This window comes from Acinonyx jubatus, chromosome B1 (genome assembly GCF_027475565.1).
Source record: "Acinonyx jubatus isolate Ajub_Pintada_27869175 chromosome B1, VMU_Ajub_asm_v1.0, whole genome shotgun sequence".
Taxonomy (NCBI): Eukaryota; Metazoa; Chordata; class Mammalia; order Carnivora; family Felidae; genus Acinonyx; species Acinonyx jubatus.
This window is the reverse complement of record NC_069382.1, coordinates 20,498,291-20,509,652: the sequence shown is the minus strand read 5'-3', so window position 1 is coordinate 20,509,652 and position 11,362 is coordinate 20,498,291. Positions and strand designations below refer to the sequence as shown.

The 11,362-nt window shown below is 40.5% G+C and overlaps 1 protein-coding gene and 1 long non-coding RNA gene across 5 annotated transcripts in view; one reads left to right on the top strand and one right to left on the bottom strand.

The window, feature by feature from the left end:
* The first annotated feature begins 1,319 nt into the window (after window positions 1-1,319).
* LOC128314343 (uncharacterized) lies at window positions 1,320-10,869 on the top strand. Its single transcript, XR_008295872.1, has 2 exons — window positions 1,320-4,409; window positions 4,894-10,869. It is a non-coding gene; the product is annotated as an uncharacterized LOC128314343 (long non-coding RNA).
* MTMR7 (myotubularin related protein 7) overlaps window positions 4,193-11,362 on the bottom strand; it is a 176,756-nt gene continuing 169,586 nt past the window's right edge. For all 4 annotated transcript variants that reach the window (XM_053216349.1, XM_053216350.1, XM_027077237.2 and 1 more), the window contains 3 exons: window positions 9,994-10,134; window positions 8,367-8,493; window positions 4,193-5,263 (listed from right to left, as the gene is read on the bottom strand). In XM_053216349.1, coding sequence (XP_053072324.1) covers window positions 4,901-5,263; window positions 8,367-8,493; window positions 9,994-10,134 — 631 coding nt within the window. In that variant the 3' untranslated portion in view covers window positions 4,193-4,900. The remainder of the gene's footprint in view (window positions 5,264-8,366; window positions 8,494-9,993; window positions 10,135-11,362) is intronic.

The following is an 11,362-nucleotide window of genomic DNA, read 5'->3' as shown; positions in this document are numbered from 1 at the left end:
GAAGAATATATTCTGTTCAGATAGAATGTTCTGTATATTATTACTCTTATGTCCCATTTTGTCTATAGGCTGTTCATATCAGCGTTTTCCTTACTGATTTGCTGTCTGCATGATCTACCCATTGTTGAGTGGTGTATTAAAGACCCCATCTATTACTGTGTTGTTGCTTATTTCTTTTAGGTCTGTTCATTTTTGCTTTATGCTTTTATGTGCTCTGATTATAACACTGGGCATATAAATATTTACAGTTGTTAGGTTATCTTGATGTATAGACCCATTTACCAATAACCTTTTGTCTCTTTTTATAATTTTTAAAGTCTCTTTTGTCTGATACAAGTATAGCTTCCCCTGCCCTTTTTTTTTTTTTTTTTTTTTTCTTTTGGTTACCAATTGCTTAAAATGCCTTTGCTTCACTCTCAGTCTGTTTGCCTTTGAGTCTGAGGTGGGTCTCCTGTAGGACAGGATATTGTTGGGTCTTGTTATTTTAATCCACTTAGCCTTTCTGTGTCTTTATATTGGGGAATTTAATCTGTTGACATTTAAAGTAATTGTTGATAAGGATTTACTGTTGCCTTTTTGTTGTTTTGTGGTTTTATGGATCCACTGTTCCTTGTTTCTTATCCTGTTGTCTTTGTGGTTTGATGTCCTGTCATTATCAATCTGCTTTGACTTGTCATCTTTTGTGTAACTACTACAGGTTTTTCCCTGTAGTTACCTTGAGGCTTACATAAGATGTTTTAAAATTTAGCACTCTGTTCTAAACTAATAGCAACTTTAATTGAACTACTAAGCTTTATACTTCTCACATTTTACTTAATGTTGCAATTTACATATTATTGTGTAATTAATAACAGACTATTGAAGATAGGGTTACTTTTACTATATTTGTTTTTAACGTTTGAACTACTCTTATGACTTACACACCACCATTATCCTGTTACAGAATCCATTTTTAACTATCAATACTAGTGAGTTGTACACTGCCTTCTTATGTTTCTATGCTATTAACTAGTGATCTTTTATTTTCACTCAAAGAACTCCCCCTTAGCATTTCTTTTAAGGTAGGTATAGTGGTAATGAACTCCCTCAACTTTTGTTTGTCTGAGAAAGTCTATCCTTCCTTTATTTTTGAAGGACACCTTTGCCAGGCATAGAATTCTTGATTGAAACTTTGGGTTTTTCTTTTTTTCCTCCCTGTATTTTGAATATGTCTTCCCATTGTTTTCTGTCCTGAAAAGTTTCTGTTGAGGGGTCCAGCCTTGTTTGGAATTCCCTTTTATTTTCCCTCTGTTTTATTGCTTTGAAAATTCATGGTCTTTGATTTTTGCCATTTAATTGTGAAGTGTCTTGATTTAGCCCTATTTGGGTTCAGCCTGTTTGGGATCCTTTGGGCCTCTTGGATCTGGATGTCTATTTCCCTCCCCAGGTTTGGGAAGTTTTCAGCCATTATTGCTTTAAATATACTTTCTGTTGTTTCTTTTTCTCCTTCTAGAATTCCCCTAATGCAAATATTATTTGCTTTCATTGTGTCCAGTAATTCCTGTAGCCTCTTTTCACTTTCTTTCATTCTTTTTGCTCCTCTAATTTCAGTGGTGGTTTTTTTGGTTTTTTTTCCAGTTCACTGCAGTGTTCTGCATGGTTGAGTCTGCTTTTAAAACCCTTTATTGAATTCTTCAGTTATATTTTTCAGCTCTGATTTTGGGGCTTGTGGGTTTTTTTGTTTGTTTGGTTTGGGGATGATTTCTACTTTGTTGAACTTCTTGTTCATGTATTGTTTTCATAACTTTATTTAGTGGTCTGTGTGTTCTTATAGCTCACTAAACTTTATTACAATTATTCTGAATTTTTTATCTGACAGCTCAGAGGTCTCCATTTCTTTTGGGTCAGTTACTAGAGCGTCATTCATTTCCGTTGGTATGTCATACTTACCTGATTGTTCAAGATCTTTGATTCTTTATGTTGGTCTCTGTGCCTTTCTTTAAGTGGTCTCCTCTTTCAGACTTAGCATGTTTGATTTGGCAGGGACATTTCTTCACCAGTCAGCTTAGTGTGGGTTTCTGGACATGTCTGCTGGTAACATCCTTGGGTAGGTGGGGCCTCCTAGTAGAGTCTATTTTTAGGCAAGCAGCTGTTAATGCTCTGAGGTAAGGGGTATGGCACTGGCCAAGAACAGCTAGATAACACTGCTGGCTCGGTTCCCTCCTCAAGGGAAGCTGTGGGATGATCTTCGCGATTTCCTGAAATCTCTGGTCAGGCTTACTCGACAGTTGGGACTGGGTACTACGTTGGCCTTTGTTCAGGCTATGAACTAGCTTCTCTGCCCTTGCAGGGCGGCTGGATAGGACCTGGGGCCTGCACAGCTTGTTCGGGGACCTGATTCAGGAAAGAGTGTGCACTTAACATCCTGGTCAGATGAGGCCACTGGTTTTGCTCTACAGATGTGGAAAGCCCAGAGCTATACTCCATCAAGTGACACTGTAAATGGGGCCTTTGGATGAGCTATGCATTTCCCTGTGTGCTCTGGTAAGGTCCCCTATGTGGCTGGGTTGAAGGCTGAATTCAGCAATAAGTAGGCTATGAATTACTTTCCCTAGTTGGGTGCAGCAGGAAAAGCAGCTCAAAAGCCGTCAGTGCTTTCTTCTGGACTCCAGTCAACCCAGGCCTCGAGTTCCCTGGCCAGACAGAACCACTGGATTTGCTTTGGGTGGCGTCAGTTCTGTCCACCTGCTGCTTGGCTTAAGAGCTGCTGGGCCACATAGCTTCCAGGTATTCTGGTGAGCCCTTCCTGTCAGAAGGGCAGGGGGTCACATTCTGTAGGCACAGGGGCTGGAGAGGGCTATGTCTCTGGTTCCTGTTGGAGCAAGACTGGAAGGGCCCGCTTGAGGCGACTCCCAAATTTTCCTGGCTAGATTTTCTGATCAGGAGGGACTGGGGGCCGTGCTCTTCAGCAGGGGTAGCTGTGGCTCAGCTCTTCTGCCAGGGCATGGGCAGAGCAGGCAGCAAGGCCAGAACTCCTTCTTTAGGGACCCAAATTTGGCAGGCCTGAACCTTGCCAAATTCCCCGGTCAGACTGTGCCACTGACCTGGCTTGCAGATGAGCGTACACGCTGGTTGGGACTACTGCTTGGCCTGTGCTCATAGGAACGCCGTCTTCCAAGACCCAAGCGCTGGTTGTTGGAAGCCCCTCCCTGCTTCTCGGTCTCAGGCTCCTAGAGGTTGAGCCCCACAGCTTTCCCCGAAGTCCTTGTGGAGTGAAACCAGAGTATGGGCTCCAACTAAGTACAACATTAGGTAGGCGGGGGGGCTAGATATCACCCATGGGCTGTCCCCACCGGAGGAACCGGAGGCTTAGGGGAGAAGTCTCCACGTAGTGCTGAGCCAGCATGGGGGAGGGGCAACGTGGTCAGCATGTAGCTGTTCCTCTTACCCTTCCAGTGCAGTCCATCTTGGTCTCTCTTTTGCTGTGGGGTGCCTTAGCCTCACTCCTGAGCTCTAGGATCCTTTCATTGGTGTCCTATCCAGGAACAGTTGTTAGTTGCCTTCTTGGGAAGGGGAGTATACTCAAGAACTACCTATGTTACCATCTTGGTAATGTTACTCCCCTCCCCTCTCTTACCTTGTTCCCATTTCAGCAAAATTTTTAATACGTTACCCTATTAGCAGATTTCAAAATATTGATGTAGACTATAAAAGTAATCCCTTTACATTATAGAATGTACTGATAATTAAAAACCACACAGTTGTAAATGTTTGTTATCTCCGTCCAAACTTTCTCCGCTGAGTTTCTTCAGATCATTTATAACCCAGTAAAGTCCCATTTGTTACCAAAAGACAGGAGAATGATTCTACTTCAAATGTGCATTTTAGCAAAACAAACTTTTCAGAACTTTCAGCAGTCAGTTGTTACTGTTAAATCATATTAACCAGGTACACAGTGTCTAAAGTGATCAGTGACAAAACTTTTTCTATTTGTTAAATAGGACCACCAGATTCTCTAGTTTTTAACTGGTATTTTTCCTTATCAAAATATTATACTACTAACTTTGTTACACTTTAGGAGTCATGGTGGTGGTAACGCAGTCTCCGGAGGAGTAATAAAAGGTTGTTGTTTTAAAATGTTACGTTTTATAACATTTACAGTTTAAAATGTTATATTTAATGTGATCTGAATTCTTAAGAACCAAAGAGTAAATGTTATTTCTATTTTATTAGGTATTAGACCCGTTAGAGAAAGTGAGTTATAAGTTTCAGCAATTTTTAAATGATGAGATTGCAGAAAAAGGCAACAAGATTATTATTAACAGTTCAAAATATATTATCTAAAGAAAAGTTAAAGTGATTGTGAAACCTGAAAAGCTCAAGCAATTACAGACCTCGTCAGTTACAGAGACATCTGCTAACCACAAGGGGTATGTTTCTGCCGGGTGCTCCATTACTAGAAATACCGATAACAGAGGGAGGAAGGCAATGTCAAGGGATTTCGAAAACAAAATACGTATCTGGGAGTGAAATAAGGGTGAGGGCTGAGGACAGCAGGTGGGGGAGAAGGGGTCGGCATTCTGAGCAGATGCATGCTGTGAAAGGAAGATCTGTGCCAATAACTCAGGTGATAGAAGAGGTCAGCGCTATGTAGTAAACAAAACTTTCAGAATCCAGAACTAAAAATGGGGAATAACTTTTCCTTATATATGGTTGGTAAAAGAAATGGCTACTTGCTGTTCTTCAGCATGTAAAGAAAGTAAAAGCTGGACTTTTTTTTCCCTTTCCATTGCTACGTTTTATAATTCTCAAAGACATGTACCATTTCTTGAATGATTTTTTTATTTTGAATTGCACTGCTCCCTTCTTTTTGGAAAGTGTTTCTTGTGTGTCCTTTATTTTGGAACTCCACAGAGAAACTTCAGGCAGTGAGAAACACAGCTTCGTCAGAATCACGGTCCTTGCCACTGTCTTCGCTTGGTGCACACTCCCCACCACTTGGGGACCGACAGCTCAAGTCCTCCACCCCGGACTCTTGATCGCTGTTGGCCGACAGATCCGGATCTGAGCTTTTCAAATTGTCTTGGGTTAGAATGAGAGCAGAATCTTCATCACCTTGTGAAGGACTCCTGGATGGAAAGGATTTCATGTTTCCACTGTAATCCTGGGGAGTGTTGGCTGTGCTGTTGTCTGAGGTAGAAAACCCTGAGTGTTTGCTGGGTTCGCTTTGCTTAGCCTTCACTTTAGTGTGATTTAACTGGACTTTCTGAATTTTTTCCAGCCTCTAAAAAAAAAAAAAAAAAAAGTTTTTTTAGGGAAAAATCATAAATAATTTAGTATTTATTACTTTCCACCTGGGTATAATCTTAAGAACACGGGATTTAAATGGACTTGGGTTCAAAGCTAGACTTTATGACCTCAGACAAAATAGATTATGTGAGACTTGCTTTCTTCATCTCGAATTAAATGAAGGTAAATACCAGCTTTACTATAGGTTTTCTATAAAATGCAAAAAAAGAAAAAAAATAATAACATAGATAAAGCTCCTGGCAATCAGTAGTCATCTTTTCTAGACCTATAATGTTTTACATGATGATTTTCATCCTATAAACTCAAAATGCATTTTTAAAACATCAGGAATGAGGTGTTTATTATCTAATTTTTTAAATTAAGAAACATCACTTAACCACAAAACACCTTCTAAAGTATACAGTTCAGTGGTTTTAGTATGTTCGCAAGGTTATACAACAATTCCCTACTACCTAATTCCAAAATATTTTCATCATCCTCTAAGAAAACCCCATAACCATTAGCAGTCACTCCCCATTTCAGCCTCCCACAGCTCTGGCCGCCACTAAGCTACTTTCTATCTCTATGGATTTGCCTCGTCTGGACATTTCATATAAATGGAATCATACAACACATATAACATGTGTCTGGCTTCTTTCCCTTAGTTCATGTTCTCAGGGTTCATCCCCACTGTAGCACGTATCAGTACTTCGTTCCTTCTTATGGCTGAATGATACTCCATTACATGAATATCCACGTTTTATCTCTTCATCGGCTGATGGACATTTGGGTTGTTCAAAATACACTTTACCAGATTTCATCCTTTGGTGTCAACAAGGGGGGTGTTATAAGATCAAGTATTACATATTCATTTAAAAGCATTCATCTTCAGTTGTTATGTGCAAAGAGCACTGTAGTGGGCAGTATGAGTAATTGAGATAGATACAGATCCAGCCATAAAGAACTTGGGTTATGGAGGCAGAGTTCAGGTGATGTAAGAATTTGGAAGAGATAAAAATTATTTAAGAGGGCAGGTGGGATAGCTAGAGGGAAAAGATCCAAGCAAGCTTCAGGAATGGAGCGTTTTAATAAGACTCTGAAAGAATTAAACTCAGGTGCTGGTGATGGTTAGAGCATTTATGGCAAAAGGGACAGTGAGAAGAAAACCACCAAAGTAGGAAGATGTCATTGTGTACAAGAAGCAGAGAGCAGTTGAATTTGAGCAAGGGGAATAGTAGAGAATAAAGCTGAAAGGGTTGATTAGGCCGAATTGTGGGAAAATCTTAAACGCGAGGCTAAGGGGTTTTGACTTTGTTATAAGGGAAAAGAGCCAAAGGCTTTTAATTAAGGTGTTTTCAGATTTTCTAAGTAGTTTTTTTCCTTCATTTTTAGTATTTTAACAAAAAGAATATTGGAACAGACCAGGAGAATAGTTAGCCTTTCCTAAAGCTTGGGTATCTTTAGGAAGAGTAAATAAAACTGGCTGAGTGAGTAAAGACATGTGTGGACTTGAAAATGGCAAACCTCATAGAAGTTTTTCCAGTGCTCCAGAATTCTAAAAACCTAAGCTGTGCATCATTTCATTTCTCTGTGTGCTATTTAATTCAAGGTCTCTCTCGCCCTGGCGGCAAGTCACAGTCAATCACTGTGGCACTCTAAAGATTCTCCATCAGAATCTCCAGGCTTAAGAGCCCTGGCATTAGGGTTTTTGTGAGGTGGTGGTTTTGATACACGGAGTCAAAAACTGTTCTCCAATCGTGTAAAATTAGCGCAGAGCTCTCCACATAGGTCTCAAGAGGATTTGTTGAACCCTTGCAGATTTATAATAGAGTAAGATTTATGCTTGCCTTTAAAATTTCTCAAAACCAGCAGTTTAACTTGCTGAATGTGTTTTATCCATCTGGCTCCTGTATGTACTTGAGTGTACAACCCTAGACCTAAGATCTTCTACTTAGATCTTGAAAGGCGATGTTTCCTAGGAATGTTATGGGAGCATCAGAGGAGTCTGCCTCACCAGCTACCTCCAAATGACTATCTTATTGGTGGGGTCCCTGAACCATCATACATGTCCCCCAGGCCACCCTTTTAGGGGCGACATCCAGATGACTATCATCAGGTAAAGGAAGTAGACTTTGTTGGAACTCATCTTGTGATAGTTCGCCGACTTCCATTTAGAAATTTATCAAACTAAAGGTAAAAACCTGGAAGTTCTTTTCACGTCATAGTACTGTTTTATGCACTATGATGGGAAATCTTAGTTTATTGACATTTTCCCGGCCTTCATCCTAATACTTTTATCTGTAGTATGTAAGATCTCAAGGGGGCACAGAAGCCTTTTCATCCTATTTAAACCTTTAGTCTCAATTTAGAATTCAGGTCCAGACAACAGCAATCGGTTGCCAATTGTTGAGCAAGTGAAAGACCTGATGATGCCATGGAGAGTTAACAAGGTGAGTGAAGCAGAGTGAAGCAAAGAAGCCATGTGGTTTTAGGGAACCACTAAATAAACCAGTGGTATCACTGGAAGCAAAGTTATAAAATTAGCAAAAATATGTACATTCTAACCGTCCTGTCCAATTATTGGGAAATTATAAAAGCCAAAAACTAGGCTGTTGGTAACTCGGCCTCGGCCGTTATCATGTATAGGCTAATATAATAATATTATTGAAAGTAATAATAAATTTACAAAAAAAACAAATTTTTACAAGCACATAAAACAAAAGCGCAAAGTCAGATTTTGTTCTTTTCACTTTGAATCCCACCTTTTTCACGTACTCTCCAGGAAGATTCATTTTTGGTTCTCTCAAATAACAGTAACAAGATAAAATGTGACCTATGGTAGGGATAAGCAACTAGTTCAGCAAACCCTGTAAGTGAGCCCCCGGCCAGACGCCTGAAACGTGCTGAGTGCCCAGGTCTGGGCTTCGGTTACCTGGACGCTCACCCGGTGGCCATCTGCTTCAGGTTATCCACTCGGCTAAAATATAAAGTGGCTACGTTGCCTCATTTCACGAACCCCGAGTCACAAAAGGCCGTCACGGAACAGTGTTTGTCAGGAAATAAGCACAGAAAGTAGGTGAACAGGAAGTGTGTCTTACTTCTTCTAGGGCCTCTCGTTCTTCCTCCAGCTGCTGGGTTTCCTCCTTCACCGCCATGAGGTAATCGGTAACAGACTGTCGGGGCTGCAGCCCCTTTTCGAAGCGGTTGTACATCCCACTCCAAAACCTGGAAGAGACAGCAGAGCTTTACGATGCCACCATCTCCCAGTCTGTAAATCACGCTCTCGAGTCTTCTTAAGGTATCTTTCATGCCAGAGGCCCAGAGTCCTAATAATAACGAATCACGTTACATAAGGGAATGATTTCGTGCTGGTACTTTCTTTTGCTTGGGAAGGTAAATTCATCATGAGTCTGCTTGTGCCTGTGGTCCTGAATAAGAAGGCCCAGATCTTTCTTAAATAGAAGTAGCACACGTTATATTCTTCTTATTTAAGAAAAATGCTCTTGGTTTTCACATAAGCTTGGAAAATTAGTGCTTATGCTCTCATTTAGAATCTCTCAGCTGCAAAGGGAACCTTCTAAATTTGAAGGTTGGGGCTTGTTTTTATCACAACCACCAAAAATTGATATTTCCGTTGGCATCATATCTTTTTTGTTTGTTTGTTTTAATCCTATACAACAAAGCATACTGGAATGCAGATGAGAAGAGACAGTATCATCACAAGGATGTCTGCAGATCCACATTTTACTTAGAAGAGCACTTTGAGGCCAGGGACTTAGTGCCATTCATGGTTTTCTCCATGAAACCTAGCACTGCCTAGAACAGTGCTTGACCCCCAATGACATACTTGACTGGCTATTACTAACGAATTAGGAGCATTATGTGTCTCAGCAGCTCTCAAGACTGCTATTTTACACAAACCATGGAGACTTTTTTTTTCTTTTTAGTGTGGCAGAATTAACATTTTTTCAGAATTCTGACAAAATAATTAAGATAATTCAGAACAAACACAAATTGAGGGAGGAAAAACACTGTAGAGGAAGAAAAGCCACTAAGTATGTTGGGGGTGAGCAGGGAGAAGGAATGTGGTTTCTCAGTTGATTCTGTGTGTTTGTCTTTTTTGCTGACCTCTGAGACATCCTCCCACATCATAAAACTTCCATATGGAGAAGAAGCCAAAGGCTAAAATGTATAACATGCAGCTCGAATAGAGTATATAGGATGCCACCCTCCTCTCCCCATCCCAATATAGACAGTCTTACAATAACTGACTTCCACAAGGAAATACTTCGAGTAGGAGGAAATTCAGCAGAGAAAGAAGGTAAATCATGGTCACCACCTAAACTTGTGATTCCACATCTAACTTACAAGGCACTTGGTTTATTCCATCCATCCTTCCTTTCCTCTGTCCCTTCTTGCTTCCTTTCTTCTTCCCTCCCTGCTTTTTGCTTTTAAGTAATACTGGAACTTATACTTTTCAAGCATCATTATTATAAAACACCAACTTCTAAAGACAGTTCCATATTTAGAGGGAAAGAAGAGGGAGAGGAGACACTGGCAAGAATATTAGATCAGATACTTAACAAGCATCCTTCTTTGGTGTGTTTTATGTCCAAAGAAAAGCCTTGAAGCTCAGTGTTTCATATGCTTTGGCCTCCAAATATTAAACAGTGGCAGAATCTAAGTTCATAACCATACCTAGTAAGGTCCTAGAGGGTTACATACTTGTACAGGAAGTTGCACGGCGTTGTGGGGAGACGAAGGGTTCCCCTGGTCTGGCTGTGATCGTCCCTAAATAGAGGATTCATGTAGTCGGCCCGATTCTTCCACAGGTGAGCCCATAAAGAGTATGTTCTTTCTTGAATTCTGTTATAAAGAAAATAAGCCTGAAAATTATCTGTCTTGGTTTATAGAAATCGTAGATCTGTAATTGTCAAAGCTGGAAAGGGACCACTAATTGTTACGTGTATATCCAGTGTCCCTGTCCTGTAGCAGGGAAATTGACAATCTGAGTGTGTGTCTTCATGAGTCAGCAGGAGAGCACCGTAACAGTCTCAACTTCTCTGCTACCTGTACTGGCCTGGACAAGATGTTTAATTCCTCTGAGTGTAAAATAAAACTGCTATGTAATTGGGGGGAGGGGATTCTTCTCCAAATAGTCATTGACGTTGTATTATTTGCCAGGTACTATTTAAATGCTTCACCTGTTTTCTCTCATTCGGTCCTCACTGAACTCCTATGAGATCTGTCCATTGTACAGATGAGGAAACTGAGGTTAAGAGAGATTAGGCAGTTTCTCAAAGTCCCATAGCTAGTGAGCAGAATAGCCAGGATTCACACCCAAGCAGACACCATCAAGTTGGCTGGTCCGTCACAGCAAACCACAAACTCGTCTAGGAAAACAGGTGAGCTTGAAGGATGCCCTCTGCTACGTTGAAATCATTACCATTTAATCAGGAATCACACTGGAAGCTCCCGAGAGAAAAACCACCCGGTATTCACGAGAAAAAGTGAATGTGACACTGTCTGTTTTGACAGCATAAAACCAGTGGAGTCGATTTTACTTGATCATTTCCAAAATTAAATCTGATTATTACTATATACACTACAGTTAACATCATTTTATCTTATGAAAATTTCAAAACTCTTCTGTCACTGCAGTTCATAAAGCACTCCGCTGTTAAGCTTTTGACTTTGTAATTTATTTTAAATGCTACATTTCATGGACTTCCTTCTCGATAAAAGCGGTACAGTTTTAATCTTAATGAAAGAATGACTTGGGTTTCAAATCTGCTTCTTTCCCAGTTAGATTTGCACCTCTTCTTATGAGAGTATGTCCACTGCAGATGTCTGTTTCCTTTTAAACTCAAAAACACCTTCTCTGACTCCAGGAAGTTTCCTTTCAGTATTCGTGTGTCAGGTCCACGGCCCTGTCCGTGGCTGTCACTGGGGTGTGTAAGCTCGTACCTCACTTTGTCGGGTGCGGGTACCAAACCAGGTATGAAGTGGTGTCAGGAGAAGGAAAGTAGCCTTCATCTGTCAGTACAGATGTGTAGCTACAACAGCCTTCGGAATTTTAAAAGGCCATCTGAGA